The sequence below is a fragment of the Stegodyphus dumicola genome, chromosome 5 (assembly GCF_044657685.1).
Source record: "Stegodyphus dumicola isolate Sdum_Otavi_A_Nest chromosome 5, ASM4465768v1".
NCBI classification, from domain to species: Eukaryota; Metazoa; Arthropoda; class Arachnida; order Araneae; family Eresidae; genus Stegodyphus; species Stegodyphus dumicola.
The window spans coordinates 33,162,645-33,176,615 of record NC_140772.1 but is presented as its reverse complement, the minus strand read 5'-3'; the positions used below and the strand labels follow the sequence as shown (position 1 = coordinate 33,176,615).

The window sequence follows — 13,971 nt, the reverse complement described above, 5'->3', positions numbered from 1 at the left end:
TTCTATTTGACATAATCGAAAGTTCAAGTTTACTTTTATAAAATTGCTCTTACAGTCTGCAAAAAATAATAAGCGGGATCCAATTCGAAGATCGAGGAGCAACGCAATCATTAACATTAACTGAAATAGATAATTAGAGCTTACACCGTCCGTTATACATTAAACGCGCAGGCGAAAACGTATTCTGCACTTGCGCACATGCATATGCACAGTAGTCAAGGTCTTATGCGCACGCGTAAAAGCCTGTGCGGGCGCATGCGCGGAAAGTTTTTAGCTTTGAGGTCCGGATTATAGATCATTCCGGATTATGGGTGTCCGAATTAACGACTTTTGACTGTATGTGTTATTGTGAAATATGTGCTGTGTTAGCAGAATATATTATTACTTGTGATTTTGAGGTGTCATTATCATTTTATATTTTACTACCACATTAAACTGGCAACATTAAAAACCTTGAATCTACAATAATGATTATTTACCTTTTCTCACAAGCCTTATGATCGTCTTCTTGTCATCACCAACTTGGTTTGAGGCTCTGCAGGTATATTCACCATAGTCTTCTTCTTTCATGTCCCTGATGGAGAGGACACCAGCATAGATGTCTTCTCCCAGATCAGTAATATTAGTTCCATAATTTCCATATTCATCAAGCACTCGTCCTCGAGAGAACCACTCGAACTGAGGATTGGGATATGCCTGCATCTTGCACTGTAGTACAGCAGTTTCCCCAACATCAAATGCTACCCTGTTATAAGTGTGCCTTACCACTGGAGAATCTGTAATATTAAAAATACTGACATTAGAACTTTATACATTGTCTAGGATATTTTGAAAAATGCATAAATAAATAATGATAGGTCCATTAATATTAAAAAAGCTAACGTAAGAAACTTGTTTATTATACAGAATATTTTGAAAAATAAATAAAGATATCAGATAAATAAGATATATTTTATTGCATAGAAAATCAACATCAATTACATAATAGTATCAGGTCTTTTACTCAATATTTACGAAGTATACATGGAAATACTTTAAATTTTACCTCGATAATACATAAAATACCAAGCTGTGCATTATACTTAGGGGAGAACAATAATAACTTTTTTGGACACATCATGTTATTTTTCATGAAACGGGTATACAGATTATTAGGTTTTCTAGAGAGGGACCCTGAAAAATCAGCTGTACCCTTACTGGGATTCAAACTATGGATGTTTCAGTTGCTAGCTCAATGTGCTAACCACTCACACCATATGATAGGAGAATGTGATAATTTTTACATACCCCACTTAAAGAATGACTAAAGAAAATGAATAACTAAATAACTAATAACTAAAGAAAAGAATGACTAAGGAAAGGCAAGTGATGCAATTTACCAAATCCAAGCATATTCATGAGTTATATCTATCATGTACCACATTTTAGTTCTGCAAGAGACCTTCCAACTGCTAGCTGGACATGATAACCACTTATACCATAAAAGCACATGTCGATGAATGTGATAATTCCTTACAAGTGTAATTCTAAAAAGTGTTAATTTGATTATTCCAAAGAGTATATTATTTTGTTCAATAAAAATGCAAGAATCTGCTATCTAAGATCTGTGATTATATTAAGTCTCTCACTTAATATTTAATGCGCTGTGAAATAACAGTTAAGGACATGTATCATTATTTTATTAGTTTTCTCAAATACCAAAAATTAATGAAAACTATAACCATCAGTCAAATAAAAGTTTGTGATATTAATAATATGATGATTGCAATTAAACTATGTTTGCTTTTAATGTATTCTGAATTGTATTTTCTCAAAATTTAGGTTAAAATAACATGTCGAACAACGATTATCTTGGAAGTCAAACAACAAAAATCAGCGTTATATTTTCAAATTTTCCAGGACTAGTTTGGATGATTTAATTACCAATATGATAATTTGTTTATTATATTTCAAAGAGGTATTATTTGTATATTGCATATTATATTTCAATTTATATTTTAAAACCACTTCAGAGGGTTTCTTATTTCTTATTAAGTTACACAATAATTCTTGTGATATGTGATACTATAATATAATGTAATTATGCCATTTTCTCATCCATGCAAAACTGTGGTCTAGTTTAAATATATGGTAGCATGTAGCGGCACATTTATAAATGCTGAGGCCCAATGCAGGATTTACATATAAGCTACACAAGCTACAGCTTAGGGCCCCTACTTTCTTGGGGGCTCCCAAAAAATTAAAATATAGTATAAATATAGTATAACAGACTTATAAAGGGCCCCATATCTCAAATAACTTAGATCCTTATTAAGTCTAAATCTGGCTCTGCTGGGGCCCCTCTTCCCAGAAATTCTGAGGGTTCCTCATCTTAAGATATCAGATAAGTATGCTGTCTTCAACTATTAACTCAAATTTGGGTGCTCCTTGGAATGCAGGACCCCTCACTGTGACTCCATAAGTCTGTCCCTGATTGTATGACAGAAAAATATAGACAAATTATTTTTTAAAATTGCTCCTTTTCTATCTAATTTGCCATTTTATTCCCCCTCCCTCAAAACTGGAATGGAAAGGCACAGCTGGTGCTGCGGGACTATAGCTCTACGACCAATATAGTGAACTTCTGGTGCCCCACCAACTTCTACCTGAACCTGACACTTTACGTTCCTTGACAACAACCAAGATTAGTTACTAAATAAAATTTCATGATTCATTAATCTGTCACATCAGAGCAAGAAATTCAAATGAAAACTTACGTTCTATCCTCAGCATCATCTCTGATCTAGCAGTCTCCCCAAATCCATTGTCAAATTCGCAAGTGTAGCGTCCTCTATCACCAGGGGTAAGACCATTTTCTCGCCGACTAGGTCCTGCAAAAGCAAGGGTACTTTGAACTGTAAAAGCATTGCTATCTTCAACTGTGTCAGTCGTGGTAATGTGGAAAAGGCCACTATCTTCGGATATTTCTTGACCATTTTGCAACCATCGTACTTTGGGCTTGGGTTTTCCTCGAGCTCGACAGGTGATGCTGTAATTCTTTTCTTTGTCTTTCATGACAGTTTGAGGCCTCAACGGATGGACGATGGATGCTGGCTCTAAAACATAAACAAACATTACAATACAGTTTTATTCATTTAATAAAACGTTCATTCATAAAACTTTGGTACTTACATACTTCCCTATCAACTATGACAGTTAAGCTTGGGTCAGTTACTCCGATAGAAATTTAAAAAAATAAATCGCTGTTTATTAGAGGATCAATAGACATAAGTTACTGATATAGCATATAAAAAGCCTAAAAAAATATAAGCTCAAACTTGAGCCAATCATTCTGGCTCAAGTTTTGAAAGAAACAGTAACTGACTCATATTCTTCTTTACAAAAATCAGCCTGGTTTATTTAGGATGAATTAGAGTAACATTAAACCAAGGGGCAGATATGAAGAGCATGTTGTGATGTTACTCTTATACCTTATTGGCACAAAAACAAACTACCCCTCTAAAATAAGTGGCATACAAATTATTTAGTGATGGTTTTTGTTTGTTAGAAATGGTCAACATGAAGGTAAACAAAAAATAAGAAGAGGAAGACAAAATAAGGCTAATATGGGTTTTAACAAACCTTTTATATTAAAAAGCAAACTCCCCATCAATTAAATTTGCAAGCCATTTGATATCTACATAAGCAAGATACATGATACCATCTTTATACATATTTCACTGACTTCATATTCTGAACCTTGAATTCCTTTTAAATTATTTATCTTTACTTTTATATATGACGTCTAGCACATTTTTATGACAACCTTTTTAAAGGCCAGTTTTCAGGGATAGTAAAATTTAAAAAATTCATAAATATTTTTGTCAACAGATTTAAATCACAGAGATCTTATTGATCTAGTCTAGAATTTAGAATATCTGCTTTACTAATACATAAACTTAATGTCATAGATGCAGCTAATTAAACTGATATCATTCCATATTTTTACCTTTAAGGATTAACTGTGGAATTTTTGAAAATTTTTTACGTATTTTTAAGGATATATTTTACGTATATTTTATATTTTACGTATTTTTATAATTTATTTACGTATTTTTAAGGATGAAGAGTAAATTTGATAACATACCATGCACAGTTAAATACACAGAAGCTGATCCTCCTCTGCCTAAAGCATTGGAGGGCTGGCAGAAATATCTTCCTTCATGGCTCATGTGGGCAGAGATTAAAGTGTAATTGGATTTTGGTGTTAGTTCTTGACTCTGCTGTCCTTCCTTCCACCAACGGTATTCAGGTAATGGCCAACCTAAAGGATGGGCAGTGCAAGACAAGGTGAACGGCCGCCCAGCAATCGCCACCGGCTGGACAGGAAGGATTTCAGCTAGGCCAGGCTTGTCTGAAATAAAAGAAAAGAAATAATGAAGGAAATGGTATTAGTAGATAGAATTTTTATATTGAAAAGGTTGGGCTGACTGGTTAGATGTACAAAACATTTGCTGTCTGTAAGTCCATTTTGAAATTAAATACTTCCTTCCCTTTTTCTTATCTAAGAAGTGTCCTCAAGAAAGCTAACACAATGAGAAAAGAGATATAATTTCAAACAGTAGTAAACATGACAATATTAAAAAAAGCAGCACTTGAAGCAATAGTTCCCTTCCCTATTCAGATGATACAGCCTCTGACAACAAGGACATGAACATTTTTCTGCTTTTAATGAAGATGTGGTAATCTAAACAATAAGTAACAAACATTGCAGAAAGAAGGTTTTCAGATTGTGAATGCTCTTGGAAAAGGGGGAAAAAAAAGAAGAAACTTCAGTCGCGCAGTTGTTGCATAAAAGTCAGTGACGTTTGTAGAGACATTAGGTTATTTCGAAGCAGGAAAGATGAAAAATAAGCAATGCCCTCACCGGGATTCTGACCAAGGACCTCTCGAATACGCATCGAGAGTGCTGACCACTACATCACAAAGGCATGCTAAGAAAGCGGGAGAAACACCTTATATACTTCTCCCTTTCAAAGGATGATCGGGGATTAGGGGACCTAATTGCCAAATCTTGGTGGTGGAGAATCATCATATATCCCCCCTTCAGTTCGGATGCCACTGTAGAGACATTAGGAATTTTTCAGATAAAAAATTAGCAATGCCCTCGCCGGGACTCAAACCACGGACCTCTCAAATATATGTCGAGCGTGCTGACCACTACACTACGAAGGTGGGAGAAATACCTAATAAGTTATATCAAATTCTCACTGCACAGGGAAGGTTCCCTGCTTACTTAAAAAGGTTCCACCTCCAGGGAAATGATATATGTAAAGTTTGTATTAAATTCGGCGATTCCAAGGGAAAAAACGGAATGTTTCAGATGTTGCAAAGGTAAGAACTTAAACGTTAAAAGAAAATCTTCGAAGTTAAAAGACAGTTGTATAATAATTAAAATGCTCGATGCCAACTATAAACAAAGCGTTTAATTCTGATTTGGATCTTAAAAATGGTGAAAAAACGTAATGTGCACCATCCTTCTGCACGACATATTGCCGAAAGCAGAACGCGCTGTAGAATTCCGATAATCGTATAACAATTATCGGACAAAAATGGGAAAATGTTGCCGCAATAGATGATTCTTGGGTATATTTAAACGGTCGCAATAAAAAGAGGTCCATTTATTATCATCAAGGAGAACAAAAAAATCTTAAAATATGGTTCAAAAATCTAAAGAAAGTTTTTCAAAGGGATTTATGGTTGTTGCTGGTTTTTTATGTGACGACAAATCAACATTAAAGAGAGTGCAGAAAACTGTTAAGGTCAACTCCACATATTATTAGGAATATATTCTATAGCCGATTTCCAAATAGGAAATCCCCATCTCCTTACCCACAGTGCCATCAACCTGAACTGCATCAAGACAAAGCAAGCAGCCAAGCGTCCAAATACACTGTTAATTTCCTGGAAGAAGAGGAACAAGAAACGTGTATTAAAGGCATATCCTTCACTCATATCAATATGAAATCTGCTGATGTATAATTCCACAGATTTTTGTATTTGGGGACTTTTAAAAAGTGGATTGTCCAAACGTCGACCTATAACTCTTCTTGGACTTTGGAAGGCTGCTCAAGAGGAAAGGGATAAAATACCTCTTCCACTACTAAAAACAGCTTTATTGTCTTGGAGGTTATGGTGCAGAAACATAGTGAAGAATAAGGGTTATCAAATGGATAATTTAAAACACAAAAATTATGCATTAAATATTTCTGTAAATACCATGATAATTGTCTAAAAAATGTGCGAACAGCCTTAGTAGATCCTGTATGTAATTGGCAAAATATCCTGTTTCACAAAAGCTTATTCACCATGCACTGCACCACAGAATTACCATCTGTTCTCACCGCTTCGGTGTTATAAAACCATGATGCACATTTTTCCAGACAATGGAAAAAGTAAAAATGAAGTCTTATATTATCTTATCCGAACATTCTTACAGAAAGACGTTAGATGGTTCCGAAGAACCGTCTTGAATTTCCTGAGCTTAAATTTCATGACAGTTTTCAAAAACTGTCAAGTTTCATCTGCAAAAATCTGTAACACATGTTTGAGAAACAGGCTAAAATCTATTTTCTTACAATTAAATTTTAAATTGTGTGAAGAAAATCATCAATTAATTTCTGCGGACAATCTTTAAGATATTACATTCACAAACACAATGATGTTCTTGCTTCCTGGAGGAGTATAAACATTACCAAATGAAAACTTACGCTTGATACGAACAGTGACAGTGCCATTTCCGGTGGCTTCGCTTTGGACGTTGGATCCTGAGGGCCGGAATGAGGCGGCCGCTTCACAAATGTACCTCCCACCATCATCGACGGAGACTTTCTCGATTTGCAGAGTGTCCCCTGTCTGTCGGAAGTAAGGGTCGCCTTCTTTCAGCCATTGGATCATGTGCGGAGGAGGTTTAGAAGAGACATCACATTTCACAACAAGAGTATCTCCAGCTGCCACTTCTTGGTAAGAAATTACTTTAACATGAGGACCGTCTGAAAAATTAAATAGCATTTTTTGATGTTAACGACTATTATATTATAAATTTCCATTAATGTTGCCATCATTAAACTAAGAAAATACATTATTTTTATACCTTTTCCTATTCATCAAAGCTATATCTTTTTTGTATAGAGTCAAAAGTCGTTAATTCGGACACCCATAATCCGGAATGATCTATAATCCGGACCTCAACGCTACAAACTTTCTGCGCATGCGTCGCGTTCATGCATGCGCACAGGCGTTTACGAGAGCGCATAAGACCCTTACAGCTGCGAATATGTTTGTGCGCATGCGCGTTTAATGCGCACAAACGCTAAGCTAAAGTTATACGAGTTATACGCTAAGCTAAAGTTATGTAATTCAGTTAATGTTGCAGATTGCGTTGTTCCTTAATCTTCGAATTGGATCCGGCTTATTATTTTTTGCAGACTGTTAGAGCAATTTTATAAAAGTTACCTTGAACTTTCGATTATGTCAAATAGAATTTCCGATATATATTTACTACAAAGCGAAAGTATGTTTTGAAATCCGAAATCTGTTTATCAATTTCACGCTGCTCTGCGGCAGAGGGGGGGGGCATAAACGTCATTATTAGATTATGATAGATTAGAAAGATTATGTCAAATAGAATTTCCGATATATATTTACTAATATGTAATTTGTATCTACAAAGCGAAAGTATGTTTTGAAATCCGAAATCTGTTTATCAATTTCACGCCGCGGATTGGAAGTTGATCTGTCAGCACTATCCTTATCTTCAGAGCAGATGTTTTTATTTTATTTGGTTTATAATTCCGTACTAAGTGTAGTATTTCATCTCGATATACTCCGTCTTTGATATGATTTAAATCAAGTTCCTCGTCATTATAATTCGCTTCCGATAGTGAAGAAAGTGACCCAGAGGTTATTGAAAACGAAAACATTTCGATTGACAAATTAGTCGGTATTCTCAACACAGCAATTATAGGACTTGAACAGCGGAACTTTGTAACTAAACAAGAAATTATGTCTGTTTAATAGAATTAAAGAGAAAGCATTATCACATGAAACGAAGCAACTTACATTGAAGGAAATGTTTAATAAAGTAAACAAATAAATATTAAGCTTTTTCTTTTTGTAAATTTTGATACCCTTTAGATCATAATTGTTCTTTATTTCATAAATTACGGTTTCATATTTTTAATTTTGTAATTTCTGCATGCCACCTTACCAGATTTAAACTGATGATCTATAATCCGGAAAAATCGATAATCCGGAATCGCCGAAGTCCCGACGAGTCCGGATTAACGACTTTTGACTGTATTTCTTATTAAATACAAAAAAGAAAAATTAACCATCTTCATATCTTTTGTTTTGTTAGAGCTATTGTTGTTTCTGGCTTGCTCTGGCGATGTCCGCAAAAAGACCATAGGGCGAAGTTAAGTCTGGCAGGAGGGTCGAGCTGCGCCCCTCACATCACATCACAAAAAAGTAGGGTTAGTTGCCCATTTAACTCCTTAAGAACTGCTTAATGTTTTGGGAAAATCGTCACAAAAATATGTAATTTTATTAAAGAAATTTAACAGTAATTAAAATTTAAATGAAGTAGCAGTTACTTTCAGTTTTAGATGGGTTTAACAAAATAAAACTTTGAGAGGAAAAAAAAAAAGTGTTTGAAGAAAATTTAACAAGAAAAGCAAGGCTATCATAAAGCAAAGAATTTTATCACAAAGAATTTATCACAATATCACACAATAAAAGTAGGCACAAATTCAAAATCAAATAAAACACACAGCAAACCAACAAAGAAACAAAAAAATCACTTTACAACGCTATGAAAATTAAGATCTTATGGACAAACGCAGCATATGACTCTGCCAGATGCAATAAAATCTAAGAAAATACATTTTTTATTAAGACTTAAAAAATGGTTATATAAGCACTTGAGCAATCGATTATTATATATTTCAACTACGAGTTAATTACAAAATTTTGAAAATGATTGCATTTTCAGTGCGGTAAGACTACATTTTTCAGCAAATTAAACACTTTCCACTTTCCCTCCCTCCTTCTCATTAAGACTTTTACGTTACAAAAAAAAAAAAAAAAAAAAAAAAAAAAAAAAAAAAAAAAAAAAAAAAAACTGAAATTTTTTAGATTTTAAATTACGTCCAAAGGGGCGTTTTTTTTTAACGTTTTGAGTGTTACCTTTATTTATTAAATATCATGTTCTTTGCACTTAAACCATAAAATTCAGTTCAAGAGCAATATCGCAAAATAATGTTAAATTAAGCATATCTTTAGAATTTCCGATATACACAGTCTCGCGAGCTGGAGATAAAAGTATTTTTTTTTCTGCTTAACGTTGCCATTTCTCGCTTTTAAAGCATTGAGTTTGTAAATCAAAAATTCGTTAAAGTTTTACAAAATATAAAATCTATAATAAAACAAATTCCAAATTTGGGATTTCAGATGCCCATATTCGCAGTAGGATTTCGTCATTCAAAATTCGATGGCTCTATGTACCATTGTTTTATCACAATGCGAGAAATAGACAATCATTTATGCAGATTTTTCATTATTTAATTTCTTCAAATATAATGCAGGACTCTAACATTTTGTGGCAACAGTTTGAAAAGTGAACCGACGTTTATGAGTCCGACGCAAAATGCCAAAACGAAAGCAATAGTCCTTCGGGACTGAAATTCCTTTGGACTAAAAATAGAAAGAATTAGAAATAAAAAGAAAATACATACAAAGTACAGATAATTCCAGGTTGGCTTGTGTAGGATCTCCAATACCATTATCAGCAATGCAGCTATAAATGCCACTGTCATCTGCCGTGACAGATCTAATTGTGTGGTTAAAGGTGTTGGACAAGAGATTGCCATTTTTTACCCAACGAACGGAACGAACAGGTGGAGAAGCGATTACATTGCAGATCAAGTGAGCATCGGTATTCTCCAGAACATTCAGCGGGTTAGAAGGCCCCACCGTGATTCGAGGGGAATCTGCAAAGAGAAGTTTTGTTACGACATCCTCAGAGAGTGAGAAGCAATAAAACAGTCTTTCATTAAAAATATAACAAGAAGAAAAAAAATCCATAAAATAACAAACACATGCTTTGAAGAATTTAACTTACAAGGGCAATTGTGTGGCATACTTACAATGGACCCTGAGGCTGACGCTGGTGTCTAGCTTCAAATTTTCCGCGAGAGCTCGGTTCCAGACTACACATCGGTAGACAGAATCGTCATCATCTATTCGCGGAGTCACATCTAGAACACTGGATGTAGGTCTCTCCCTGGATCCTCCTTTCTGCACCTTTCCTTGCAGCAGAACACCATCTCGGTACCACCGAATGGTAGGGTCCGGGCTACCTCCTTCACTGGAGCACGTCAAAGAGATGGTCTCTCTTTCTCTGGCAATAGGTTTAGGTGGCGTAATCCGTGGTTCCCCAGGTTTAACTGTAAAGGAATTTTTTTTTAATGCATTAAAAAGAATAAACAGTAAAATGGAATACTGTAGCATGAAACAGAATTAAATCTTGATAAACAAATTTGCAGTAACAGTAAAATGCATGATCATGAAGAATTTTTTTAACAGCGCGTTGAAAACAACTTTTAATAATTCTCAGAGGTTTCTATCAAATTTTAGCAGCCTATTAAGAATCATACATAGAGGAAAGGTGAACACTGCCTTTAGTCAAAGATTTTGGATAAAGATAAAAATCCTGTATAAGATGGATCACACTTTTATTGGTAATACCATAAGAATTAAGAGAGAAAATACCTGCACAGTCACATAGATTAGATCATGGGTCATCACACAACCATCAGACAATGTGCGCACTATCACAGATCAGACAAGAGTCGTAGATAGGAGATTGGGTGTATACTATCTTTCATATTAAAAAAAAAAAAAAAAAAAAAAACCTAAGGCACCAGTCTAACCATGAAAGACCAGAAGCGAAAGATAACATTGAAGCTTTTAAAACTGAAATTTTTTAGTTGAATTCGAATTTCAGTTAACATTTGTTTTATTAGTTGACAACATTTATTTTATTTATTTTCTTCTTTCCAAAAGTGGTGTAATGGTAAAAATTGTAAGGTTTCATTTTATTTTCGCTTTTCTAATTTCATCAACTTCCACAGGACTACGAATAAGATCTCAAATTTCAAATTTATCAGAAAGCGTTTAAGCAGCTCAGGCAGACAGTTATTATAGATTTCTGCTACCGCAATTGGCTAGTTAGCAAATTTTTGCTTGTTGTAATTCTTTGAGGTGATTAATAAGAAGCCAAAGTTTAGGCTAAGCTTTGCTAATACTGCATATCACCTTCGATTTAACGTAAAACTCTGTTGAAAGCTGTTTGTGCACTGGAGTTCTGTTTCTGATAATTTTCAGTTTGTATAACGTAAGATCGAAGAGTTAATAACTATTTTTATTGCCTTTTATTTTGTGACACATCTAGACAAGAAATCAGATTGGACGAAAAGTCCTCCGATAATCTTTTATATTTACTTATTAAATAGAGTTTATACTTTACATTAAGTGTAATTTTACAATATTATCTTTGAGTTACCTGAGTATAATCTGTATTTTCCAGACTAATTTTCATTACAAATTGCAAAGTAACAGTACATAAAATTATACTAAATTGAATTTTCATTACTTTCGTCTGTTAATCCTATCCCCTCCTTGTATAGTCCCCTGTATAGTCCCCATGGAACGGTTTATACAAAAAATTTGAATATTATAATGCGGTAGAGGGAATACTACACTATTTGTTTTATAAATCTGTCATACCATTTTCAAATACTTATATTTAGCTCAGTCATTAATCAATTCGCTTGTATATTGTATGTTCAAAAATTCATCCTTTCCAAAATTATTAAATAACTATCGAATAATTAACTTTAAATTTTGGGATTATAAGATTTCCTTTAATTCCAAGATCAAGAAATCACTTAAAAGTAATCAGTTTAAAAACATCTACGCAAATACATAAGTCCAAACTGTTACTTTGTTTGACAAGTCGCTAGTTACTGAAGTAGCTATAAACTTGTTACATTACAAATAGTACTTAAATATTGCGGTAATAAAGAATTTGAAATGATATATGCTGCTAAAAGACGAGAATCAAAAGTCTGTCGACTGAGAAGTTAAAAGTTTAGTATTATTAGTGTTGGCCTAATTTGCAGCGTATCACACCTATGAACTAAATTCAATGAAAATTCAGTTTATTAAACTAATAGAGTGGGTATATCTTTCCATGGGGACTATACTTGTTATGAAGAATATGCAATATTCATAGATAGCTTTGGGCTAGAGAGAGAGAAACATTAGTTTTTGCTCTGTTTATAGAGTGGAAATTGATAATGTAAAATATGAACTAAATATTTTTAATTCAGTATATTAAGAGGAGCAATTTATTGCATTATTATAGACTGCAAAATAAGTAAGTATTTTGCAAAGTAAAAAAATCGGCACTAGGCATTATATTTGTGTGGCATTATATTTGTGTATATATACACAAATATAATGCCTAGTGCCGATTTTTTTGCCGCCCACTGCAATCTTTGCAGGGCATAAATTCTGCTACCCTGGTCATAAATTCTACTAAAAATTTTGCTGTAATAAATTTAAAGTCTAAAAATTTTGCTGTTCCTAAATTCTGGAACAGAATAAAGATATTATTCTAAAAACACAATAAAAATTTCTAATTTAAATTTATATATAATATCCTTTTTACTGCACACTCGATGGTGTTCCAATACTTTTAGAAGCCACTGTAGAAAACGAATGATCAATTCTTACACAACTCAAATTCTTAAAATTACACCTAAAACGACACCGAAAACAATGCACCATTGCTATTTCGTGCAATCATGATATTTGCATTTTAGCAGCTGTTGAAATGACATGGAGAGAAAGAAGGACAACGAAAATTAAGATTAGTCAAACAATAGAAAATGGCAAAAAATAAATCACATCTTTCGGTCATTTTCAAACATCAAACGATATGCGGTTTTCGAACTGGAATCGCTGCAAATGGAAGTTCTTTCTTCCTCTTTGTGACGGATCGCAGGTCAGAGAGCATCGTAAAGAAGAATAAAGCTCCTTCGGGATCTTTTTTTAAATTCGCAGGTGTTTTCTCAAACAATAGAAACGTGAATTCTTCTTACCGCAGAGCTTAGAAACATCTGTGTCGTTTGAAGATTTAGGAATATGCATTAAAGAGATTCCCCTTCCAACCTTGCCTTAAATCCTAAGGAGGACATTCTCAAAAATAAATAACTAAAATTCCAATCTTGGATTGCATGCACAATTTAACGGACGATATTTCCCACAAAGATGCTAAATAGCTTAGGTATTTTATTCTACGTTCATGATAAAAAAAAATAATAAAGATAACAAACTGATGTGGTATTGTTAACAGAATATCTTAATACACTGATGGAAAATAGAGTTCCAACATAAGAAATCAGTTTAGAGGAATGAAATGAAGGCAAAGCATTTGTCTAGGCAACATATTTATTTGATTTATATTTCAAGGTCACAAGTTAAAGTATCCGTGAAAAGAGCCATTTCAAATGTGAAATGGTGGTACACCAATAACCGCTTGGTTGCCACGATGTCGAATGCAAGCCTGGAAACGCGCTTCTATTGTGTTGTACAGGTGTGATACGCCATTTTGTGGGACGGATTTCCATATGTGTTGTACTTAATTAGTCACATCAGCAATGATCCATACTGTTTGGAGATCACGCTCAGTTTATCATCCATTCATGTTCCACATGAGTTCAAAGATCGGTGATCTCGCAGGCCAAGGCAAAATGTCGAACCTATAGAGCACGTCAAGTGATAGCAGCGGTATGGGGAATGGCTTTATCTTGTTGGAAAATGGCCCGTGGAATATTGCTCAAGAATGGCAGCACAAGCGGTGCAATC

General features: G+C 34.1%; 1 protein-coding gene across 4 annotated transcripts in view; it reads right to left on the bottom strand.

Moving 5' to 3' along the window:
* The window catches only part of LOC118185672 (neural cell adhesion molecule 1-like), a 213,227-nt gene that overhangs the window by 23,212 nt on the left and 176,044 nt on the right, over positions 1-13,971 (bottom strand). For all 4 annotated transcript variants that reach the window (XM_085816546.1, XM_085816544.1, XM_085816545.1 and 1 more), the window contains exons 3-8: positions 10,185-10,484; positions 9,774-10,028; positions 6,750-7,031; positions 4,127-4,393; positions 2,757-3,095; positions 480-776 (exon numbers count right to left, since the gene is read on the bottom strand). In XM_085816546.1, the coding sequence (XP_085672672.1) occupies positions 480-776; positions 2,757-3,095; positions 4,127-4,393; positions 6,750-7,031; positions 9,774-10,028; positions 10,185-10,484 (1,740 nt within the window). The remainder of the gene's footprint in view (positions 1-479; positions 777-2,756; positions 3,096-4,126; positions 4,394-6,749; positions 7,032-9,773; positions 10,029-10,184; positions 10,485-13,971) is intronic.